We start from the raw sequence: 22,097 nt of genomic DNA, 5'->3' as shown, positions 1-22,097 counted from the left end.
TACAAGAAAAGCTTCGACGCCCCCATCTTGAAATGCATCGACGCAGAAGAGGCGAATTATTGCATGAGGGAGATCCATGAAGGTATTTGTGGTGATCACATGGGAGGAAAAGCTTTAGCACATAAGATACTCAGACAAGGATACTTTTGGCCAACGATGGCGGCGGATTGCAAAAACTTCGCAAGAAAGTGTGAAAATTGTCAAAAATTTGCCAATGTGCCACGACAGCCCCCGTCATTACCGTCATCAATTCTTTCTCCTATCCCATTCGCCATGTGGGGCATCGATATCATGGGACCATTTCCAAAGGCGAAGAATGAGTTGCAGTATGTTATGGTAGCAATTGACTACATGACCAAATGGGCCGAAGCCAAGGCAATGAGAAACATAACGCAAGAAGACGCTATCAAGTTCGTCAAGGAGCATATCGTCACCCGATTTGGAATCCCCGTCATCCTCATATCGGATAACGGCACGCAATTTGTGGGAAGAAAATTCACCAAATACTTATCAGACTTAGGAATCAAGCATCGCAAGGCATCGGTTTGCCACCCGCAGAGCAATGGTCAAGTAGAGGTGACAAACAGAATCATAGTAAGAGGCCTAGAGAAGCGTCTGCAAGGACACAAGAAAAGATGGCCCGAGGAACTACCAAGCGTCTTATGGTCATACAGAACCACGGCCCGAACTAGCACACAGGAAACCCCATTCAAGTTGTCTTTCGGAACAGAGGCATTACTTCCAGTAGAGGTGGGATCCCCGTCACATCGTCTCACACAATTCAACGAGGATACAAACGAAGTGGGATTGCAAACTAATTTAGCATTGCTAGAAGAAGTCCGGGAAGCCGCAGTTGATAAGATGACGGTGTATAAAGAAAAAACCAAGAAACACTTCGCAAAACGCACAAGGATCCGCACATTTGACGAGGGAGATTTGGTCCTGCGGGCTACAGAAGCCTCCGATCCACGAAACACAGGCAAGCTCATGCCTAAGTGGGAAGGACCATACAAAGTGAAAACCGTACTTCGCCCAGGTTCCTATAAGCTAGAGCGTCTGGATGGTTCAGAGGTCAACAACACATGGCATGGAGACAAGCTCAGAAAGTTCTACGCTTGAGCGGCAGGCTAACACCCCCCTTTTGATAATATCGACTGTAACCGAGTCTCGCATTATACCGAGATCTTATTAATGAAAATCTACCCTTTTGCGAATTCCTTAATGATCACGAACACATGGCTACATCATAATTGACGCAAACTCACATCAACACAAGGCTAAATCATACGAATTCATGCTCATATAAACACATGGCTAAATCATACAAGTTCATGCTCATATAAACACATGGCTAAATCATACACACATGGCTAAATCATATTTATCAAACACATGGCTAAATCATAAAGAGGCAAACCAACACCAACACAGGGCTAAAGGACAACGGATGGCGTTGGCCCATCACACGATACACCTCGCACACATACAACAAAAACGGTGCAAGAATATATCCTAATCATATATCGAAAACATTACATGGCTCACTACCCAAGAGAAAAATACAAAGAGGATAAGCAATATTCGCTAAGGCAGCCTCCATACATCATTCCACAAGCCCAAAAACATCATAATATTCTTGCAAACAAAAGTTATCTTATAAAGCAAAACACATGCGAAACCAAATGCATGACCCGCTGACAAAAGTACGCAACAAGTACGACATATAGTCTAAAGACATCAACAAAATATTTCTTGACTAAGATCACATCAGTCATTAGGTGGCGGATCCCAAAGAAGAAGATGTATTTCCCGCAGGACCCCGCCGTCGTTGCAGATATGACATAAAGAAACCCCCAAACTCTTGCCCAGCACGGTTGAGATCATCCTTAAAAAACTCACGGCAGCACTCCACTACATGCTTAGACATCTTCCCCGCCTCCAGGCCAACTGCTTTTCGAAAGGCTACACTCGCGGTGTACTCAGTAATCACACTAGCCTTCAACTTTTCAACCTCAGCCGCAAACTCAGCGCTACCTTTGTAACGGACAACAGCATTTTCCTCCAAGTCTTTAAGCTCCTCACTGAACTCTGCACTCGCTTTATATGCCGCAATCCCAGAAAGACGGGATGCAACCATCTCCCCCTTATACACATCACTTGCCTTGAAATCAGTTATCACGGACTCAGTAGAGGGTATTCGACTCAATTGGTTCAGAAGGCCCTCATTCCGGGTTTGTAGGTCAGCAATCACAGCGTTTGCATTCTCCACCTTCGCGAACATATCCGCCAACTTATCCTCGTAGTCACGTTTCATTTCTTGATGACCCATCAGGGCACGAATTGCATCATCCTTCGCTTTCTCCATATCTGTTGTCATCGTCTGGGCCGTTTCCACCAGTTTCCGCTGCTCAGCTAACTCGTTCTGCAAATCCAAGACCTGTTTCTCCCATTTTGTCACCTCAGCATCAGTTAGGGCTTTGGACTCCTCTTGTATCTTCTTCACATCCACTTCCAACCCTCGTTTCCGCTTCAGCAGCCGCAAGTTACGAGACCGTTCAGCCAGCAATGACGACGTCAGTCCAGAGATTTCCCCCACAACCTACGACAACAGTACCAGAAATAGTCACAATAAACTCTCATATTCCAACTAGTAATTAACACAAGAAATAAAGGCAAATCATGAAGGCGTACCAATCCTGCAACTCTCTCAGCTCGCTCAGCGCGACGCTGAAAGGTGCAGCCGTCGAGTTTCCATTGATCGTCAGCTGTTAAAAACCCCGGAAAAATAGGACGGGGGGCAGCTTTGAAGAGAAAGCCAACCCGCCTCCTCCTCTCACCCGTCTCCGGGTTCACCTCATACTCATCTTCAGATGAACTTACATAAATAACTTCTTCAGAACACACTTCCTGCACACGTGCCTGCTGGGCCTGACGTACGTCTTCACGATTCATTAAACCCAAGCGACGAGCGGGCACTAGTTTTTTCGGCCTGGCATGACCCCCGCCGGAAACCCCGACGAACCCACCAGAACCCACGATCGGTGTCGGTGTCTTTACGCTGCCACCGGAGCCACTCACACACCTTAAAGAAGATTTAGACTCACCCGCGGTATCAAGCATAGTCACATCCTCAAATAAATTCGCAACTGGTTCTTTCCTGTTAACATCGGATACACCCCCTGGCACTGGATCACCATCATTCTCCATTGGCTCTTTTCCCCTCCCCATAGGGCAGTCCACAACACCTTCTTCCACATCTGCCCTAGCACAACCCCCCTCGCTCCTGGTAATGGGAGGCAAATCCTTCGTAGGATCTATTTCACCAGATAAGCCCATAAAGAAGTCACCGGAGATATTTCCAATACTATCCCCGAGCTCAAACACATCAGGAGGAATAGGCTCAACCTACAAAAAAGAAAGTATCGCATCACAACTATGTCAAAACTCAACCCAATAACACCAATATATAATAACAACGCAAATAATCGAACTACCCAAGCTTACAGGAGTATTTAAAATATCGAAGCCAGATCCCGCCATATCCGCATCACCCGCCACGTTAGTAGCGCCCGCTGTACTTACACCAGTGACGGTAGACTTCTTGACTAAGCGACGACGGGGCCGTTCCCGATGCATGACAGGCGAGGCATCTACAACCCTCATTTTCCGCTCAGTTAAAGGCACATTATCATCAGGATCAGATTCCACTGGGTTCTCAACCTCAGTTGCCAGGACCTCGACACCACCTTCCACACCTGAATCTTGCTCCGCTTCTCCCACAGTATCCTCACTCTCCACGATGACGGATCCACGCTTACTTGCACGCTTTTTTCGCAGATGCTCCGGCCTTGGCGCATAGGTAGTCATAAAACTACGCAAAGAGACTTCATCCAAAGGCCATTGAAGCTCAGGGTCATCCATGGATGATGGAGGATACACTGCACACAAATAGCGCACAATTTTAACCCATAATACATATAAACACCAAAAAACTATCAACAACATAGTGCATAAGAGATGGGTAACAAACAATAGTCGCAACACAGAAATACCAAATTAGTCACATACAAACACATACCAAATACTCCACATAATCTAAAAAAAGCATACATGCAAGCTCGTACTCACAATTGTGCTCCTTCAGCGATTTAACACTGTAAAAAGCAGAAATATCCCAGGCTTTACCAAATACATTCACCAAACTTCGCAATCCTTCTAACACGGAACGAGTTTGAAGACCAGGATCAACCTTGTAAGTTACCAAACACTCAGAGGAAAACCCAGGCATATAAGACCATTCTCCACCGCGCAGCATGATAAATTCATTCCACCAGTTCTTCATACAACGGGGCATATTCACCGGCCGATGTCCCCCCACAGCAGCTCCTAACCTCGTATTGCGGGCATATTGAACAAGTTCATAAAACGGATCCTTCTTCGAACCCTTTACATAGAAAATAGAGAAGAATGCCTTGAAGGTAGGTTGACGCTTTAAACGGCTGCATGCAGCAATAAACCAGAGTATGAGGCGAATCGCGTTCGGCGAGAACTGAGCCGGAGAACAGCGAAATTCCTGCTTAAACAACGCGATGAGAAACCGATGCGGCCGGGTCCGAAGCCCCGCCTTAAAATGAGATAGAGGAATCGCAATCCAACCTTCAGCGGGGCGGCTGTACAGCCGCTCATCATCACGAGGCATTCGCCACTCATACTCTCCCCCAATCTGAAAGGCAGTTGAAACCTTATCCCCATGCTCATTCATATTAAAACTGCTAGGATGCTGTAGACTGTCATATTGGTCAAATCGTTTAGACAACTCAGCATCATCAAAAGAAGGCGGTTCCACGTCATGTTCTTCATAATACACATGATAGCTACGAAACAAATCCTCTTTATCCATATGGGCGACTTCGGGTACTTGAAACCGAGGAGAATCAGCCCAGGACCCATCCTCATTCAGAAGACTCACCACTGACCGTATGTTCGACCCCGCTCCTGCAGCCATCTAATATCCCCAAAACACACGCATACATAGAAGAATTACAGGACAATCATCTTAACACAAACAAGACCTAACAAACACCCAAATCGACACACCCACCCCCATCACATAAAAACTAACTAGCATGAAAAAATCTGTAACTACACATACAACCCCAGACATTCATCCGACAACCCTAAGACACGAAAGAGACATTGAAGAAACACGTAAGCACCAAGCGCAATAACAAACACACGAAACAATCAAGAAAATGACTAGACAGGCCTCATAGACACACAAAAGCCACGCCGGCTTTAAGATAAAAATCTAACCAAAACCCTAAGTATGTATAAGAACCAGCGTATAGGGATACTTACAACGCAAACAGATATCGAAAGCCGAGTTGGGATCAACCAGACGCCTCAACAACAAATGTACACGCTGAGCGACGAAAAGAAAAGCAAGGAAAGAGTTCAGAAGTTAGTCCCCAGATAGTGACCTTTGATATGACCGGGAGAAAAAATCACCACAATGGCTTTTGGTTATCCACTGTCATACACCACCTACAAAAATATAAAAATACTTTCCACCATAATAGAAACGTAAGTACACTCTCCAGTCCCATAAAAATATTAAACTACACCAATCAAATGTAACATAAAAATTTCTTACAGCTTTCCGAACACCACAATAACACAATACAAGCAGCATAATTTTTCAGAAAATACGAGCATAATAACCATATTAACAATATATTTCATAGATCACGTATATTATATACACAAACGTAATAACTTTTACTAATACACGTTTCTCCACACGTGACAACACCTACGAAAATAAATTTCAAAAGAAACCATATACACAATCACAGAAATTATAACCTTAAAGTAAGTTGTTACAAACAAAAATCTTCCACCAGTACATGCTCCTATTAAAATATAGAAGTGTATACGGAAGCATTACTTTTTCATGTACGCCGAGAAAAAACACACTTCGCAAGGGACACAGCGGTGACTGCAAATTCCATTCCACAAAAAATAAATTAAAAAGCTCAAAAACCACACCATAAAACAACCTTTTTTAAGTGATAAATGGGGGGCCTTTATCCCACAAATCCGCGATATTTACTTTTGTCAAAATATAACAACACCTCATCTCACCCTTTCGCCATTTTTGTCAAAAACACACCCCCCTCTATCACTGGGGGGCAACACCAGACTACATAACTAAAAATGATGGGGGGCAACTCGAATAGAGCAAACAAACAAAAGATGAAACGGAGAATAAAAGTAGAACGAGCATTAAAAGTAAAACAGACATTTACCATTGATATAGCAAAAGATACAACATTACAAGGGATCAAAAGAAGGTACTAATACACACTAAAGGTACTAATACATACTAAACGTTTTAAAAGAAACAAACAACATATGGCGGAACAACCGATGGATCAGCTGGAGAAAACTAGGGGAACTCGTCCAGATTCTCGAGTCCCTCTTCCAAATTACCACCCTCACCAGGAAAGAGAGGGGGATGAGAAACCTCAGAATCAGTAGCCTCATGGACCAAGTCTTTCACGACATCACACAGAATTGATAACCCGGCGAGAGCCTCTTTGAACTTGCGCTTTTCCTCCACCAAACGGTTGGTATACCACTCGATCAAAGCATCCCTACGATGAATCCACTCGTCCCTTTCCGCGGTATGGCGGTCCTGTAGCTCGCGAATGGCGTGACGAGAACGTGGGCAGAGGGGAGGATCAATCCATTTGTGGTAGCCGCAAACATCAGCCCCACACTCGCGGAAACGGCGGCCGACATTCACCCCATACCAACGGACCTTTTCCACACTCATGCGGTGGCAGTCACACATTAGGTCCAAGATGGCATCACAATCATCCAAGGATCGACTCATGGTTGACAGTGAAGAGAGATAAGAAGGAGTAAAAGTTAAACGAAAACGCAGACAATGTATAGAATGAAGCCTCTCCTTTAAATAGACCTCCTGCTTGAAGCCGTCAACATCTCGTGGCAGATACACGGTGGACTGACACAACGGGGAGAACACATTTGCTTCCACGGAACCTATCAATAGGCCCCGGGAAGCAGGGGGGCAATGATAGGGCTAATTATACCACCCTACCACGTGTCACTCCATTACAGCATCTCTTGATTCATAACAATGGCGGGCTCCTATGTGACATCCTGCCCGTCATCCGAAGCTACAAGGAACGGAAAGTAACACGTGCTGGGACACCTTTATGTCGACTATATATAGCCGAGTAAGAATAGCCGTAAGGGGTAAGCTCACTTTCCAATACATACACATCGATTAACTCATAATTGTGAGAGAACTGATTGTCACGCCGGAGGTGCTTATCGGACCTCACCCCCGATCGAGCATTGTTTTGCAGGAACCCTTTCCATACTAGCTACCAACACCACCGTGTAGCTGAGGCAACATCTGTGGAGTTATCAATGTTATTTTATGCAAAAATAAGGCATGTAAAGTAGAAAGGGACATGTGTTTTACAGCTGCACATGAATTTTGAAGCAGGCATACAGATGAAACTGCCAACGAATAATCAGTGTCAACCTACTTGAAATGCTTGCAAAGGACGATCTCTGGTGATATCTGTACAGTTTATTAAATTCGTATATTAATGATAGCAAATCTATGAACGGAAGCCAGCAATTTATGAACTGAACGGAAGCCAGCAATCTGGAACATATCGAAGAGGTTCATAATCCACATGTTGTACTGTAATACGTCTTTTTCGAAGAAAGAGGGTACAATATTAAGAAATGAGTTCCCCGAATGAAGAAGGGGCATAATTTCTGAAGAAATACTGGTTATTGTATATTAATATAATGTTTTTCATGATAATATAAAATTAAATAAAATCCAAATAAATTAATTAATGATAAAAATAAAATTTTCAATTAGGAAGGGGTTTAGACTAAGAGGGGTGTATTGCACTAGGATTTTAAAGTATTTTTCGCATTCATGAAATCCGAGGGTATTCGATTGGGATTGTTTGAAATCCAGAGGTATTCAATTGAGATTTTAAATTATGCTACAAAATCCGGTGGTATTCAATTGAGGTTTTAAATTATGCTTTAAAATCCGATGGTATTCAATTGGGATTGTTTAAAATCCATTAAAATCTGATGTTATTCAAAGGCTGATGGATTTTTTTTGCATTTCATAAAATGATGGATTTTGTGGCATTCTTCGGTGTATTTTAAGTTTTGTGAAATCCCACCAAAATCAATGGGATTTTGAAGCATTGTGCTTAAAATCCTATAAACTCTGTGACATTTTATTAAGAATCCGCATAAAATCAAAATCACACACAATCCATTAAAATCCATAGACTAAAAACAATCCATTAAAATCCCAATCGAATATATTCCCGTAAACTTAAAAATAGGAGCTGAATAGTTCTTGACTTAGATGTTGCACATACGTGTATCATGCGTTCATACAGATGTTAAATGATACAACATCTATTATATATCTAATAGAGCAAGGCTGAGTAATTTAATTCGAAATACCAAATTTGCCCTTTGCCCATACACATATTTATATACTATATAAAAGATTATTATTGACTTTTAATCCTAACGTATTTATTAGCCATTAATGTCTAATCATTAATATACATTAATTACCTTATAATTAAAACTTCAATATATATATATATGTATATTATATTTATAATCACGATTTAATAATAAATAAATAAATATCCAATGTTGTAAAAAACATAAATCAAAAAATCTGTAATTTTAGTAATCGATTTAACCGAATTTTACCAAATCGTATTAAAAATCCGTCTATATATCGATTATTTAGTTAATCGGCCGATTTTTAGAATATTTAATTATTATGATTTAATAAAATTATATATATATATATATTAGAATAATTATAAATATAATATATAACTATACGGAAAAGACTCTGATTCGACAAGAATCTCATTTTTTATATCAAACATTCAATAATTTTAGGTGAGTGATAATTTAATTATATAATAAAATTTTAAATAGTGTATATTTTTTTATTTATATTTTAATAAATATCATAATAGTGAGGATATATGTACATTTAGACATCAAGATAATATGACTTAAAATACAAATAAATATAAATTTTAAATAGTTTTATTAATTGAATATTATATATATATAATATATATCTAATCATTTTTAAAATTTTAAACTTTCCCCACAAATTTTGTAAATTTTAATATTCTACCCGATTTTTGACTGACTAATCCAGTTTTGACCAATTAATCATCGACTTAAGCAAAGTTTGACAAATCGGATTAAAAAATCCGTCTGATTATCGGTTATTCGGTTAATCGACCGATTTTTAGAATATTTAATTATTATGATTTAATAAAATTAGATATATATATATATATATACACATATATAATAGAATAATTATAAATATAATATATAACTATACGATAAAGACTTCGATTCGGTAAGAATCTTATTTTTTATATTAAATTCTCAATAAGTTTAGATGAGTGACAATTTAATTATATAATAAAAATTTAAATTGTGTACATTTTTATATTTATATATTAATAAATATGTGTACATTTAGATATCAAGATAATATGACTTAAAATATAAATAAATGTAAAATTTAAATTATTTTTTTAATACAAATAATCTCAATTTAAAAAAAATGAACAAAAAGATATAACATACATTAAAAATATAATATAAAGCAACCCGTGCTTTGCACGAGTTAAGAAGCTTTATATATCTAATAGAGCAAACTTGAGTAATTTAATTAAAAATGACTATACTACATTTTGCTCAAAATACATATTTTTTTATGAGAAATTCCATTTAGTACCATTGTACTTTTGGCTTTTCCATTTAATACCACATGACTTTTTGAACTTCCGTGTGGCAACACTAAACTATTGACTTTGTACCGTATATGTCTTTCCATTAGACAAAACGTTAGTAAGTTGTTAAAAAAATATTTTAGTTAAATAAGAAAATAGAAAAGACTAAAATAAAACGTATTACATATTTAAACATATAAAAAAAACAAAACAAGATTAAAATGAGTAAACAGAGGAAAAAGAGGCAAATGAAATTAGGGTTGGTGGCGGCTTGTTAAGTTAAAGTCCGTAAGGTTGAGGTCTTGTCTTGAACAATTGGCACCGGGGATAGGTGGGAGATGAACGGCAAGGGTAGTGGTGCTGTATCTGGATTTGGTGGTCGGATATGGTGAGAGAAAGGTCCGAGGGAGTGTGCTGGTCAATTGTTTAGGGAGTTGATTTTGGTTGCTAAAGGGCGGCGTTAGACAATGGTGTGGCTGAAAGAATGAAGTTACAGAATTACATGGGTAATAAAGAGGGATGATATGGGTATAAATGGGTGTATGTTCATATCTGTGTGTGTGTCTGTTGTAATTAGAGTCCGTGTGGGTGTAAATCGCGGAGGCAGGCTAGGGTTTGAAGGGATAAGAAATATCCTAATTTCCTTCAACTCTTCTTATAACTTTTTTTTTATCCTGGTTTTTTTTTTTCTGAATTTAACTGTGTACTAACATTTGTTTAATATAATGGCATGTTAAGTATGAAGTCAATAGTTCAGTGGTGCCACACGGCAGTCCAAAAAAGTGATGTGGTATCAAACAAAAAAACCAAAAATACAATGATACTAAATGGAATTTCCTTTTATATATATATATAAAGGTCATTATTGACTTTTAATACTAACGTATTTATTAGACATTAATATCTAATTATTAATATACATTAAATTACTTCATATTTAAAACTCCAATACATATATGTATAATATATTTATATTTATGTTTTAATAATAATAAATATATATTCAGTGTTATAAAAAGCGGGAATCAGAAAATCGACGATTAATTAAAATGATTAATGGGATTTATTCAGAATTAATTTTATTTTATATATGTAAAAATAATAAATATATAATGATTTTTAAAATTTTAAATTATCCCCCACAAATTTTGTAAATTCTAATATTCGGCCAGATTTTCAACCAATTAATCCAATTTTTGTCCAATTAGCCATCGATTTCAACCGAATCTTGTCAAATTCTATTATATATCTAATACAACAATAATGAGGAATTTAATTCAAAGAGACTAATCACATTTAATTATAACAAATTTGAATCTCATTTTTTATATCAAATTTTCAATAATTTTAGGTGGGTGGTAATTTAATTATATAATAAAATTTTAAATAGTGTATGTCTTTTGTATATATATTTTAATTAATATCATAGTGAGGATATGTGTACATATAGATATCAATATAATATGACTTAAAATATAAATATATATTCATTTTAAATTATTTTTATAATACAAATAATCTCAATTTAAAAAAAATGATCATATATCAAAAAAATGATTTAAAACAGCCCGTGCTTTGCACGGGTTAAGAAGCTAGTTCGCATGAATGATTGATCAAAGTATTATATTCACAGTATGTAACATTTAAATTTTTTATATTAGAACATGTTGTATGTAAGATATTTCACTGAGTTAACTATTACTCTATATATTAGATATAGTTTAGGTTTCCTAGCAAAAAGTATATTTTAAAATTTAAATAATAAATTTTTATATAAACACTATTAATTAGAGAAATATATATCGTGTAACATGTACGTTGATATAATGAAACATAAATAGCACTTCATAAATAGTACTTCATGTAAAGGCAATTTATTAAATCTTTTGCCAACATTCACATTCAGATAAATTATATATTGGAATTTGATTTAAATTAAATATTTTTGAACTGAATTATTAGAATTAAATATTTCAGAATTAGATTATTATTTAGTTAAGTTTGAAATGAATAATCATATTGCATTTATTATGGATGTTTAAAATATATAATTATATATTAAGTTTGGATAAATATAATTTTAATTAATAATATAAATTAGAACGTGAATTTTTCCGCATCAAATAATTTTTTATATTCACATAAAAAATGAATTTTTTACTTTTATCCCTAACATAACACCCGTAATTGACATTACTCGGGGTCTCGTTAAATAATGTTCTGGGTATATATGTGGTCGTTGAACTTGGAATCATATCAACCAAGCTAATTGTCATGATAAAATAGATTATAGCGAATCAGATATTGGACCAAAGCTATTCACGGACAGTGGAAGCTTTACAAAATCGTTGCACGTGAACCTTATTAAATAAGACCAGGATAAAAAAGTTCTTTCCGGAATATCGTTACTCGGCATTATAATCTATGAATGTACGTATAATAAATATGATTAATAACATTTGAATTTTTAAATCAAACAATTTAACAATTATTAAACTTTTTAATTACATTTCAAATATTTAAGCATATCCATCCGGTTTAGTTAATTACATCGAAGACTATAAAGTTCACCATGCAAAGTTAGATTATGGATTCCGCAAGAGTTGATCAACAATATCATTAGAACTTTTGCTATTGGAAGAGTTATTCCCTTTATTTTTTATTTGACATATTAAATTTGTAAATAAATATTTAGATAATTTAATTTTATAATAAAAATTATTATTGTAATTTTTTAAATGAAATTTTAATTTACAAACAAAATAATTAATAATAAGAATTTTTATCGTATACTTGAAGAACCTATGGCTGTTTGGTTTAGGAAGACGTATGAGGTCGCAGTGAGTGATCGTATTATAGTGGTATAAGTTTGACGTATCATCTTTGATATTAGTGTTTGATTGAATGATTAAATAAATTTTATTTTTTAAATTTTTAAAAATTGTTAATTTTAATTAATTCAAATATTAATAAAATTATTATTATAACATAGTTTTGTACAGTGGTTTAATTTTATATTAAACATTTAAAAGACATTTGAATGGTGGGCGAGAATGAAGATCGGAAATGATAATAAACGGTATGGGAACATGTATCTCATATGTGAAAAAAATAATTTGTGCATAAAATGAGGTTCCCATTTCATGTAATAAAATTACTAACTCAAACGACAACACATAAGTATTAGATTCCATTCGTGATAATCGGGCTTATTAATCACATACCAAACCCTTTTATATTTAATAACTTATATAAAAATTAAAATATGAGAAACAAGTTGATTCTCGCCCCCTCTTATACCCATGCACAACCCCTTATGTATCGAAAAATTCATAATTTAGAAATTTGAGATTTGGATTTAAAATTTCATTTTTCTCTATCATGGATTTGAAATGGGTGAAGCAACCTGATTACCTTTTGGAGTTGTACCTAAAAATAAAAACATAAAACAAAACAGCCACATAAAGGACACTTCAATGATTTTTGGTGGCTTATATACTGTACGACATTGATATAAGAACAGCTCTAAAGACTATATAGAGTACTTTGTGATTTGAGCTTGCTTAGACAGCAGACCCAAATTATTTGATTGTTTGATTGATAAGATTTGGACTTGGCGAAGATTCGTGACAGACTTCAAACAAATGTAATCGCTTAATGTTAAGCAGGAGGCTAACAATCAATAATTGATAATTGTGAGCAGCAAAGGTTGTTTAAGAGCGGGACATTTAGTTAAGAAGCAAATCAAATATGAGGCGATCCAAATCTCTGACATGCGGTTTTGGACTTCCCAGTCAATTCTCCCTAAATTATCAAATTTCGTCACATGATTTACCAACATTTCATCTTTACAAATTTGATCTCCTTTATAAATATTGTGGCACATTATTCTCCTAACAAAAATAATCTTGCATTCATGATTCCTATCTAATTTATGAGTACTATAATTGCTCTTCGTACATGCTATTTGCTCATTTCTTTTCAATTTTTTATTTGGACACATTTTTTAACACTTTCATAAAATATAATTTTATAACTGATTTGTTAAAAGAAATTATCTAGCGTGAACTTTATTTTTTATCAAACATGCTAATTTTTATAAAATATATGCAAAACCTAATTTGAACCTTTAAGTATGTTAATTAAGCTGGTAAGCACTCGTTTGATAACATCATCACTTGCAAAAAAATTAGCTTACATATAATAAAATGTAGGATTATATCTAAAATAATTGATGTGGCCCCATGCTCCTCCGTGCCTAGTTATATGGTCCCCACTCCCTACATCGATACTGCCTATATAAAGTCTTCATTTCTCACATATCTTCTAATTTCACTTTCTGCTCTTCCCACTTTTTTCAACACAAAACTATAAATTCACGAAAAGCAAAAAGAAAAAAAAAACACAGAAAATTCACAGCCCTTCTTTCTCAGTTGATCTGTACTTAGCCAAACAGTACTTGTCTGATTTCATCACCTATACTGCTGCTGCAGCAGCTATAAACTAACACTTCTCAGTGTCTTGTCCAGTTCCAGTTACATAACGGTTTTTTATCCCGATTTTACCCTCACTATCATCTCTATTTACACTCGGAACTAACACACACCACCAGCTCAATTAATATCTTGTTATCCGTTAGATCCGCAAACTAGACCATGATTTCATGGCACGATCTCTACACCGTCTTCACCGCGGTGGTGCCGCTCTACGTAGCCATGATCCTCGCCTACGGTTCCGTCCGGTGGTGGAAGATCTTCTCACCGGACCAATGCTCCGGCATTAACCGTTTTGTCGCAATCTTCGCGGTCCCTCTCCTCTCTTTCCACTTCATTTCAACTAATAACCCGTATGATATGAACTTTCGGTTCATCGCTGCGGACACTCTTCAGAAAATTATAATGCTAGTCGTGCTAGCTATTTGGACTAACGTCTCGAGAAATGGTAGTCTCGAATGGATGATCACGATTTTTTCACTGTCCACGTTACCGAACACTCTTGTGATGGGGATTCCGTTGTTGATTGCTATGTACGGGGACTATTCGGGGAGTCTGATGGTACAAGTTGTGGTGCTGCAATGCATCATTTGGTACACGTTGTTATTATTTTTGTTCGAATATCGAGGCGCGAAGATGCTGATTATGGAGCAGTTTCCGGAGACGGCTGCGTCGATTGTGTCGTTTAAAGTTGAATCGGATGTGGTTTCGTTAGACGGTCATGATTTTTTGGAAACGGATGCGGAGATTGGAAATGATGGGAAGCTTCATGTGACAGTTAGGAAATCGAATGCGTCGCGGAGGTCGTTAGGTTTAGGTTCGGGGATGACGCCGAGGCCTTCGAATTTGACGGGAGCTGAGATTTATAGTTTGAGTTCGTCGAGGAATCCGACGCCTCGAGGTTCGAATTTTAATCACAATGATTTTTATTCGATGATGGGGTTTCCTGGTGGCAGGCTTTCGAATTTTGGTCCTGCTGAGATGTATTCGGTGCAATCTTCGAGAGGTCCGACTCCTCGGCCTTCGAATTTCGAAGAGAATTGTGCTCCGGGTGGAGTGGCTACGACCGCGTCGCCGAGGTTTGGATTTTATCCAGCTCAGGCCGTGCCAGCTTCTTATCCTGCGCCGAATCCTGATATTTCAGCAGCCGTTGTGAATAAAGTTGCGAAACCTGAATTGTCACAGCATCAGCAGAATGTATTGCAAACTAAAGGAAGTCACGATGCAAAGGAGCTACACATGTTCGTGTGGAGCTCAAGTGCATCTCCGGTGTCTGATGGCGGCGGGCTCCATGTCTTCGGTGGCCCGGATTTCGGAGCTTCCGAACAATCAGGACGGTCAGATCAGGGAGCCAAGGAAATCAGGATGTTGGTCGCTGATCAACCACAAAACGGGGATACAAAAGGTATCAAATTCGTCACATATTTAATTTAATTATATTAACCAATAATATTAATTTACTTAATTTTCCTGATTGTTTGGTGTGATTATTTAACTATGAAGCCATTCCGGGAACTGAGGACTATAACAGGGAGGACTTTAGTTTTAGTGGTGCTAAAGACAATGGAGACGAGGAAAGAGAAAAGGAGGGACCACTTGGACTTTCAAAACTGGGTTCAAGCTCTACAGCTGAGCTCCACCCTAAAGGAGCCGGAGGAGCTCACGATAAACACATGCCTCCGGCAAGTGTTATGACCCGTTTGATCTTGATTATGGTCTGGCGCAAGCTTATAAGAAATCCCAACACTTATTCCAGTCTCATTGGTCTCATCTGGTCCCTTGTTTCATTCAAGTAAGTCACTAATTTTACTTCATATCTATTGGTGTCATCAAGTTTTTTATTAGATTCGATACTAAGGGGCCGTTTGACTTATCTTAAAATAAGTTACTTGTTGCTTAAACTGAACTAAGTGATAAGTAGTCATGGACTTATAAATTGATTAAGTATTTGGATGATTAAACAAATAAACAACTGTGACAAGAGAAAAAAGAAGCTACATGTTGGAGCTTCTTACTTCTCTCCGCAGAACTCACAATAAGCCCATGAAATTTATTTGTCAAACGGTCATGCAAGAGCAGAAGCTAGCTTAAAAACAAAAAATGTCAACTTCTTTATCAGCCAAACCCCCAACTAAATTTTTAATGGTTGAATTCACAGGTGGGATGTGGCAATGCCGAAAATAATAGAAAAGTCGATCTCAATATTATCTGATGCAGGGCTCGGTATGGCTATGTTCAGCTTAGGTAAGTGTTTTGCTTTATGCTCAAATGCTTTACTTATTTATTTCTATAATCTCTGCCCATCATTCCACCCCACGTACCCATAGCTGTTTTTGATGAATAAAGAAATTATTGGCTTTAAATAAATGATCGGAATAACAACAAAGGAAGAGGCTATCCATAGGCATAAAAATGTAAGCGACAGAAGGGACCGACACGCGACAAGCACGGTCCCATGAGGGTGGTGCAGTCACATCTGTGAATAAATCTGATGCGCCTAGAGTCCATGTATTAGCCAAAAGTAGTTGAGCCCTGTATTAGGGGTGTACAAACGATCCGCTCAACCGCATTAACCGCTCGCACCGGTCGCATCCGAACCGTATCGTGCGGATAACCGTAACATGTGGGTTGGTTGCGAATGATATTTTAAACAACCGTTTATTTGTGGTCCGGATGCGGTTTTAAATATTTAAAAATCGTAAAACCGCAACCGCAACCGCAAACCGCAAATATACATTTATAGTAATTTATAATTTTTTAAATATTTTATTATACTATATAAATTAATAAATTATACACAAATATATTTATATAATATTAATTTTATGATATTATAAGATCTGTAAATGAATGCACATGTATTTATGGAATTTGTTCCCCTGCACGTACATAAAAGATTTGGATTGTTAGAGATTTATGATTCAAGTGCTTCTGTGACCGATCTATGGATGTGCATGTATTATCTATTATGACTCATTTATTTTACTTTTGGGTAAAAATGATGCTTTGGATTTAAGGTGCGTAATATTTTGCAATAGTTCACATTTATTTTTCTTAAATTATTATATATTTATAATAGGTGGTTGAACCGCAAACCGATCCGCATAAATCGCTAAACCGCGGTTGGAATTTATGTGGTTAATCGCAACCGCAAATGCGGTTGTGGTTGTAGATTTTCTAAAACCGCTATTTGCGGTTTGGTTCGACTTTGACCCTAAAACCGATCCGATCCGAACCGCGTACACCCCTACCCTGTATTGATTATTCCTCTTCCTTGTTGTTTTATTGAAAGGTTTGTTTATGGCTCTGCAACCCAAGATAATTGCCTGTGGGAATTCAGTGGCCACATTTGCTATGGCTGTCAGATTCCTCATCGGGCCGACTGTCATGGCCGCCGCTTCTATCGCCGTCGGCCTCAGGGGTACCCTTCTCCACATTGCAATTGTACAGGTAATTAAGTACTATTCATTTTTGTTCGACTCAGGGCTCAAGTGAAATAATTCAAGATATAACAGCTATTTTACCAAACTTAAGATTCTATAATTTGATAAATTTTACCTGCACGAATGCTTTATACTGTGCTGTAGGGAACACTACAGTGTAAAGTGTAAATTTAACCCTTTATTCTGCTCTTGATACTTGATAGGCTGCGCTTCCTCAAGGGATTGTTCCATTCGTGTTTGCTAAAGAATACAATGTTCATCCAGCCATTCTTAGCACCGGGTAAGTTAATATGTATTAACTTATTGGCTTATTGCATATGACAAGAGTAATTTACAGTCAATAACAGCCTCGCTAATTTTGAATTTTGTCGTGTGATCGAAATTTGCAGGGTTATTTTCGGAATGTTGATAGCTCTGCCGATCACTCTCCTGTACTACATTATTCTTGGATTGTAATGATCGATAAAAGGGTTCTCTGAGAGATGGACAACTTTGGTAGAGTGGTAGGGCTGTGTGAAAGCTTACAACAGGGAATTGATCTGCACCCAAGGGGATTAAAAGGAAAGTAGGAAAAATGGGGTGAAGCGTTTGGAATCTTGACACTTCGATATTTTAACAAGTGTCTTGATATCGACTTGGTTGATGTGTGCCCTGTCCTAAATTAAAGTAAAAAGATGGTCAAGTAGACGTCGAAAGGGAGTAAGAAGTCATGCAAGTTAGGCAGCTAGCACAATGAAGATCGACATAGACGCATTAGTTATCAAGGTGATAATTAGCCATTTTTACTCGTGTAAATTAGTTTAGTTTTTTTTTTCCCTGTCTATTCTTGTAATGAGTAAGGACTATGTACACCTTTAGCATGGATGTAGAGAATGAGTGTGAAGCAGTTGTTTGTTTTTCAAACTGGAGCTAGTAACTTTTTTTGAATATTATTCCTTATTTTTGGCTTAAAGACAGGGTCTCGATGTCATTTTGTTAAAACAAATATTTATGTATTTAATGTATAGATGGCAAAATGTGGTTTTGGTTTGATTTTGGTTCTTATAAAATAGATTTGGTTTGGATAAATGAACCAAAACCATTTCTAAACCATATATTAATAAATGTGGTTATGGTTTTTGTTTAAGTAAAAATAAGTATTATATAATGAACAAAAGTTAATACACTCAAATCACAATATAATGAATACTAAATATAACAGAAATATGTGTGAGTGTGTGAGTTGATGGAGTGGTGTAAGCTCTTGGCTTCTCCAAGTAAGGTCATGAGTTCGAATCATGGGATGTGCATGTGTGATAATTAGCAAAAAGAAAGAAGTAAAAGAAAAGGAACATACATGGGGATGTGCATGTGTGATAATTAGCAAAAAAAAAGAAGTAAAAGAAAAGGAACATACATGGGGATGTGCATGTGTGATAATTAGCAAAAAGAAAGAAGTAAAAGAAAAGGAACATACATGGGGATGTGCATGTGTGATAATTAGCAAAAAGAAAGAAGTAAAAGAAAAGGAACATAAATACATAATAGTGTGTGGAGAGTCTTAAGAAATCTTAAGAGTTATAAGAAATCTTAAAAGTGAGACCAAATGTGGTTAGAACCATATTTTATGAGAAATGTGAGATTAGAAACCAAACCAAATCCATTTTTCTAAATATGATTTCAAATGGATCCAAATCCACAATTTTGATTTGGTTTGGATTGGTTTAATGGTTTTTCATCCATATTGCCACCTCTAATTTAATGTGAGTAATGCTAGAAGTTCGAATTTTTTTCTAACTAGTTTTCAAAGAGTGGATTGATAACTCGTTATATTCAATGCCTTTCTATATGTAATAAGTGAGGCATTTTTCAGAAGTACACTTCCCATTCTGTATTGTTTCTGTAAACATTTGACGATCGACCTTTATTTAATTTTGCCTTACATTCCATGCGTTAATTTTGTACCGGTAAAGCAAGAATTTAACACAACCAATCATTCCACCCTCCGGAACAATTAAGTATGATTTTGATTTGTTGATTAGAATACGCTGGTTACCATAGCTTTATAGTGGATCGAAGACGATAGGGGTGGGGAAAAAGTATGGGTGAAGAATCTTTAGAAGCACGTTATCTTTTTCTTATAGACCGTGGTTATATTTTCTATTTTTTGTGTTGAGTCGTCTTTTCTCCTTTCTAGATGTAAAAAGAGCATGGTTATCTTTTCTACTTTTTATGTTTGAGTTGTTTAATTCTCCTTTCCAGACTTCAATCCACCTCTGTTAAATGTTCCAAGGATATTGACAAATTTGTTATGAACGCGCGCAAGCCGACAGAAAAACTTGACCACTTTCATCTCGCACTGCAATTAGTGCAGTGCCACATGGGACCATTCTTCACTGAAAAGTCGATATTTTATAATATATTCAAAAGTGATTAAAAATTTTATCGGAGATGTCTTATTAGTATCATCTTTGAGGCACAAGCTCGTAATCTAATTTATACACTAATTTTTGAGGTACACGAGTTGGATTTTCTGACCACGTAATATTGAGAGGATTAGGCACTTAAGCAGCGGAGTTAATGAAACACGGTTGGAGTTTGGACAATGGACACATCTTATCTAGACGGAGATCTGACAAGATTGATAAACTAAATAGCCTAGAATTCATGTTATCGAAAGTGGTCCAGTTAAGTTAAGCAGCAAGAGTTGTGAAAGGCGTGCAGTGTCCGGGGAATTAGCCAACACGCACTCCAATTCTGCATAACAATGCCGTCACTCACCAGCTCTACTATGCATAGTCAAATCTCCCATATTTCTGTGTGTGGATAATGTGCACTGCATGTACACTCACGCCAAATCCTGTATAACTAGCCAATTACTACAGGGATAGTTTACCTAAATCACTACTTATTATTTAGCTGGGGAAAATGTCTCAAGTTAAGCTAGCAATTTGAATTTTAATTCCGATTCCAGTTCTTATATAAACGATAACTTCGATCATCTATGTTGTTAAATTTTTGGATTTTTTTAAATCATTTTGGCATTATTTTGTTTAGATCGTAAGTTTGGATGAGAAGAGAAGAGTACACTATATAGCAATCAAATAATTAGCGGGGATCCTTGTTGATCATGTTGACGCCCATACTGTGGCCATGTGGTATTCATCTAGATTCGAGAATGCATGGTGATCACTCCAAAATCAAAACTTCGTGCACATGTTCAGTAGTTATTCTGTATAAAGTGAGACAATGTGGTCGAGTTTTCAATGTCCAACCAGAGGCAGGGTTCCTACACCTTACCATTTTGTAAGATTTTACGTGTTTCTCAGCAATGATATCGAAATTTAGGTTTGACTTGGTGAACGTATCAAGTTCGACTCTCAATTACTTATTTTTTTGGTACAGAATATCACCGATTAAACCAAATCGAACAAAAAAGATAGTAACAATGAATCAATGATACATGAACGCAACATCAGTAACGGTATAATTGAGCAACAATAAAAACGAAGAATAAGAAGAAAAACCACGCAAGGGAAACATAAGAATATCTATTGATTATAGTCCATATGAATCTGTTATCAGAAGTCAAAACTTACTGGCTACCAAGACAGGAAGACCCAGAAAAATATTTCTTTAAAAGTAAATTAAAACATATTATCCCTAGGACCCTAGCCACATGATTTCATGCATGTTACATATTGCATGTCGACCGTAGTGATCATTTTTTTTTCTAATTATAATTGACTGCTTAATGTCGATTTTACGAGACTCCAAAAGTACCTGAATTTTTCTAGTAAAAGGAAAATTATAGCACTACGGTTATTTTTAATTATGGTCAGTTTTTTCTGATCATTTTTGGCCTTAAGTTCCAGCGGTGCGAATTTGTTCTTCTTTTATTTTTGACATAAAAGACTGCGTGTTAATTTATTGGCAGCGAATGGAAATGATCCCACCAAATTTTCAACATAAAAATGTTACATATATATTTTTTAGAAAAATATATACAGATCGAAGAAATTTAATTTTCGATCCTTCTGAAAGGTAATATATACACTACTGATTTATGACTAGACACGCTAAATTGTGTAAGAATTAATTTTAATCTTATTTATAAAAATCTCTATTTAATGTTTATCTTCCCAACACGATTTTAACTTGGATGTTATTATGAATTTATGTTTTCGTTGGGCCGCCAATAACTTGTGAAGGGTAACTCGTGTAGGGGGCATGAGCTACTAGTGTTGCCGGCCCAACTATCAAAATCAAACAAAGGAATGACTGGGCTTCTCCCTATCTAAACTCTGCAGAAAAACAACGGC

General features: G+C 36.6%; 1 protein-coding gene across 1 annotated transcript; it reads left to right on the top strand.

The window, feature by feature from the left end:
- Positions 1-14,188: 14,188 nt before the first annotated feature.
- Positions 14,189-18,748, top strand: LOC108209478 (auxin efflux carrier component 7). Its single transcript, XM_017380406.2, has 6 exons — positions 14,189-15,758; positions 15,857-16,145; positions 16,512-16,597; positions 17,646-17,803; positions 18,000-18,076; positions 18,186-18,748. The coding sequence occupies exons 1-6, from the start codon at positions 14,516-14,518 to the stop codon at positions 18,250-18,252; spliced, it is 1,920 nt and encodes a 639-aa protein (XP_017235895.1). The 5' UTR covers positions 14,189-14,515; the 3' UTR covers positions 18,253-18,748.
- The last annotated feature ends 3,349 nt before the right edge of the window (positions 18,749-22,097 follow it).

Source organism: Daucus carota, chromosome 2 (assembly GCF_001625215.2).
Source record: "Daucus carota subsp. sativus chromosome 2, DH1 v3.0, whole genome shotgun sequence".
Lineage (NCBI taxonomy): Eukaryota > Viridiplantae > Streptophyta > Magnoliopsida > Apiales > Apiaceae > Daucus > Daucus carota.
Note: the sequence above shows the minus strand (reverse complement) of the source record. Positions and strands in the feature narration are given on the sequence as shown.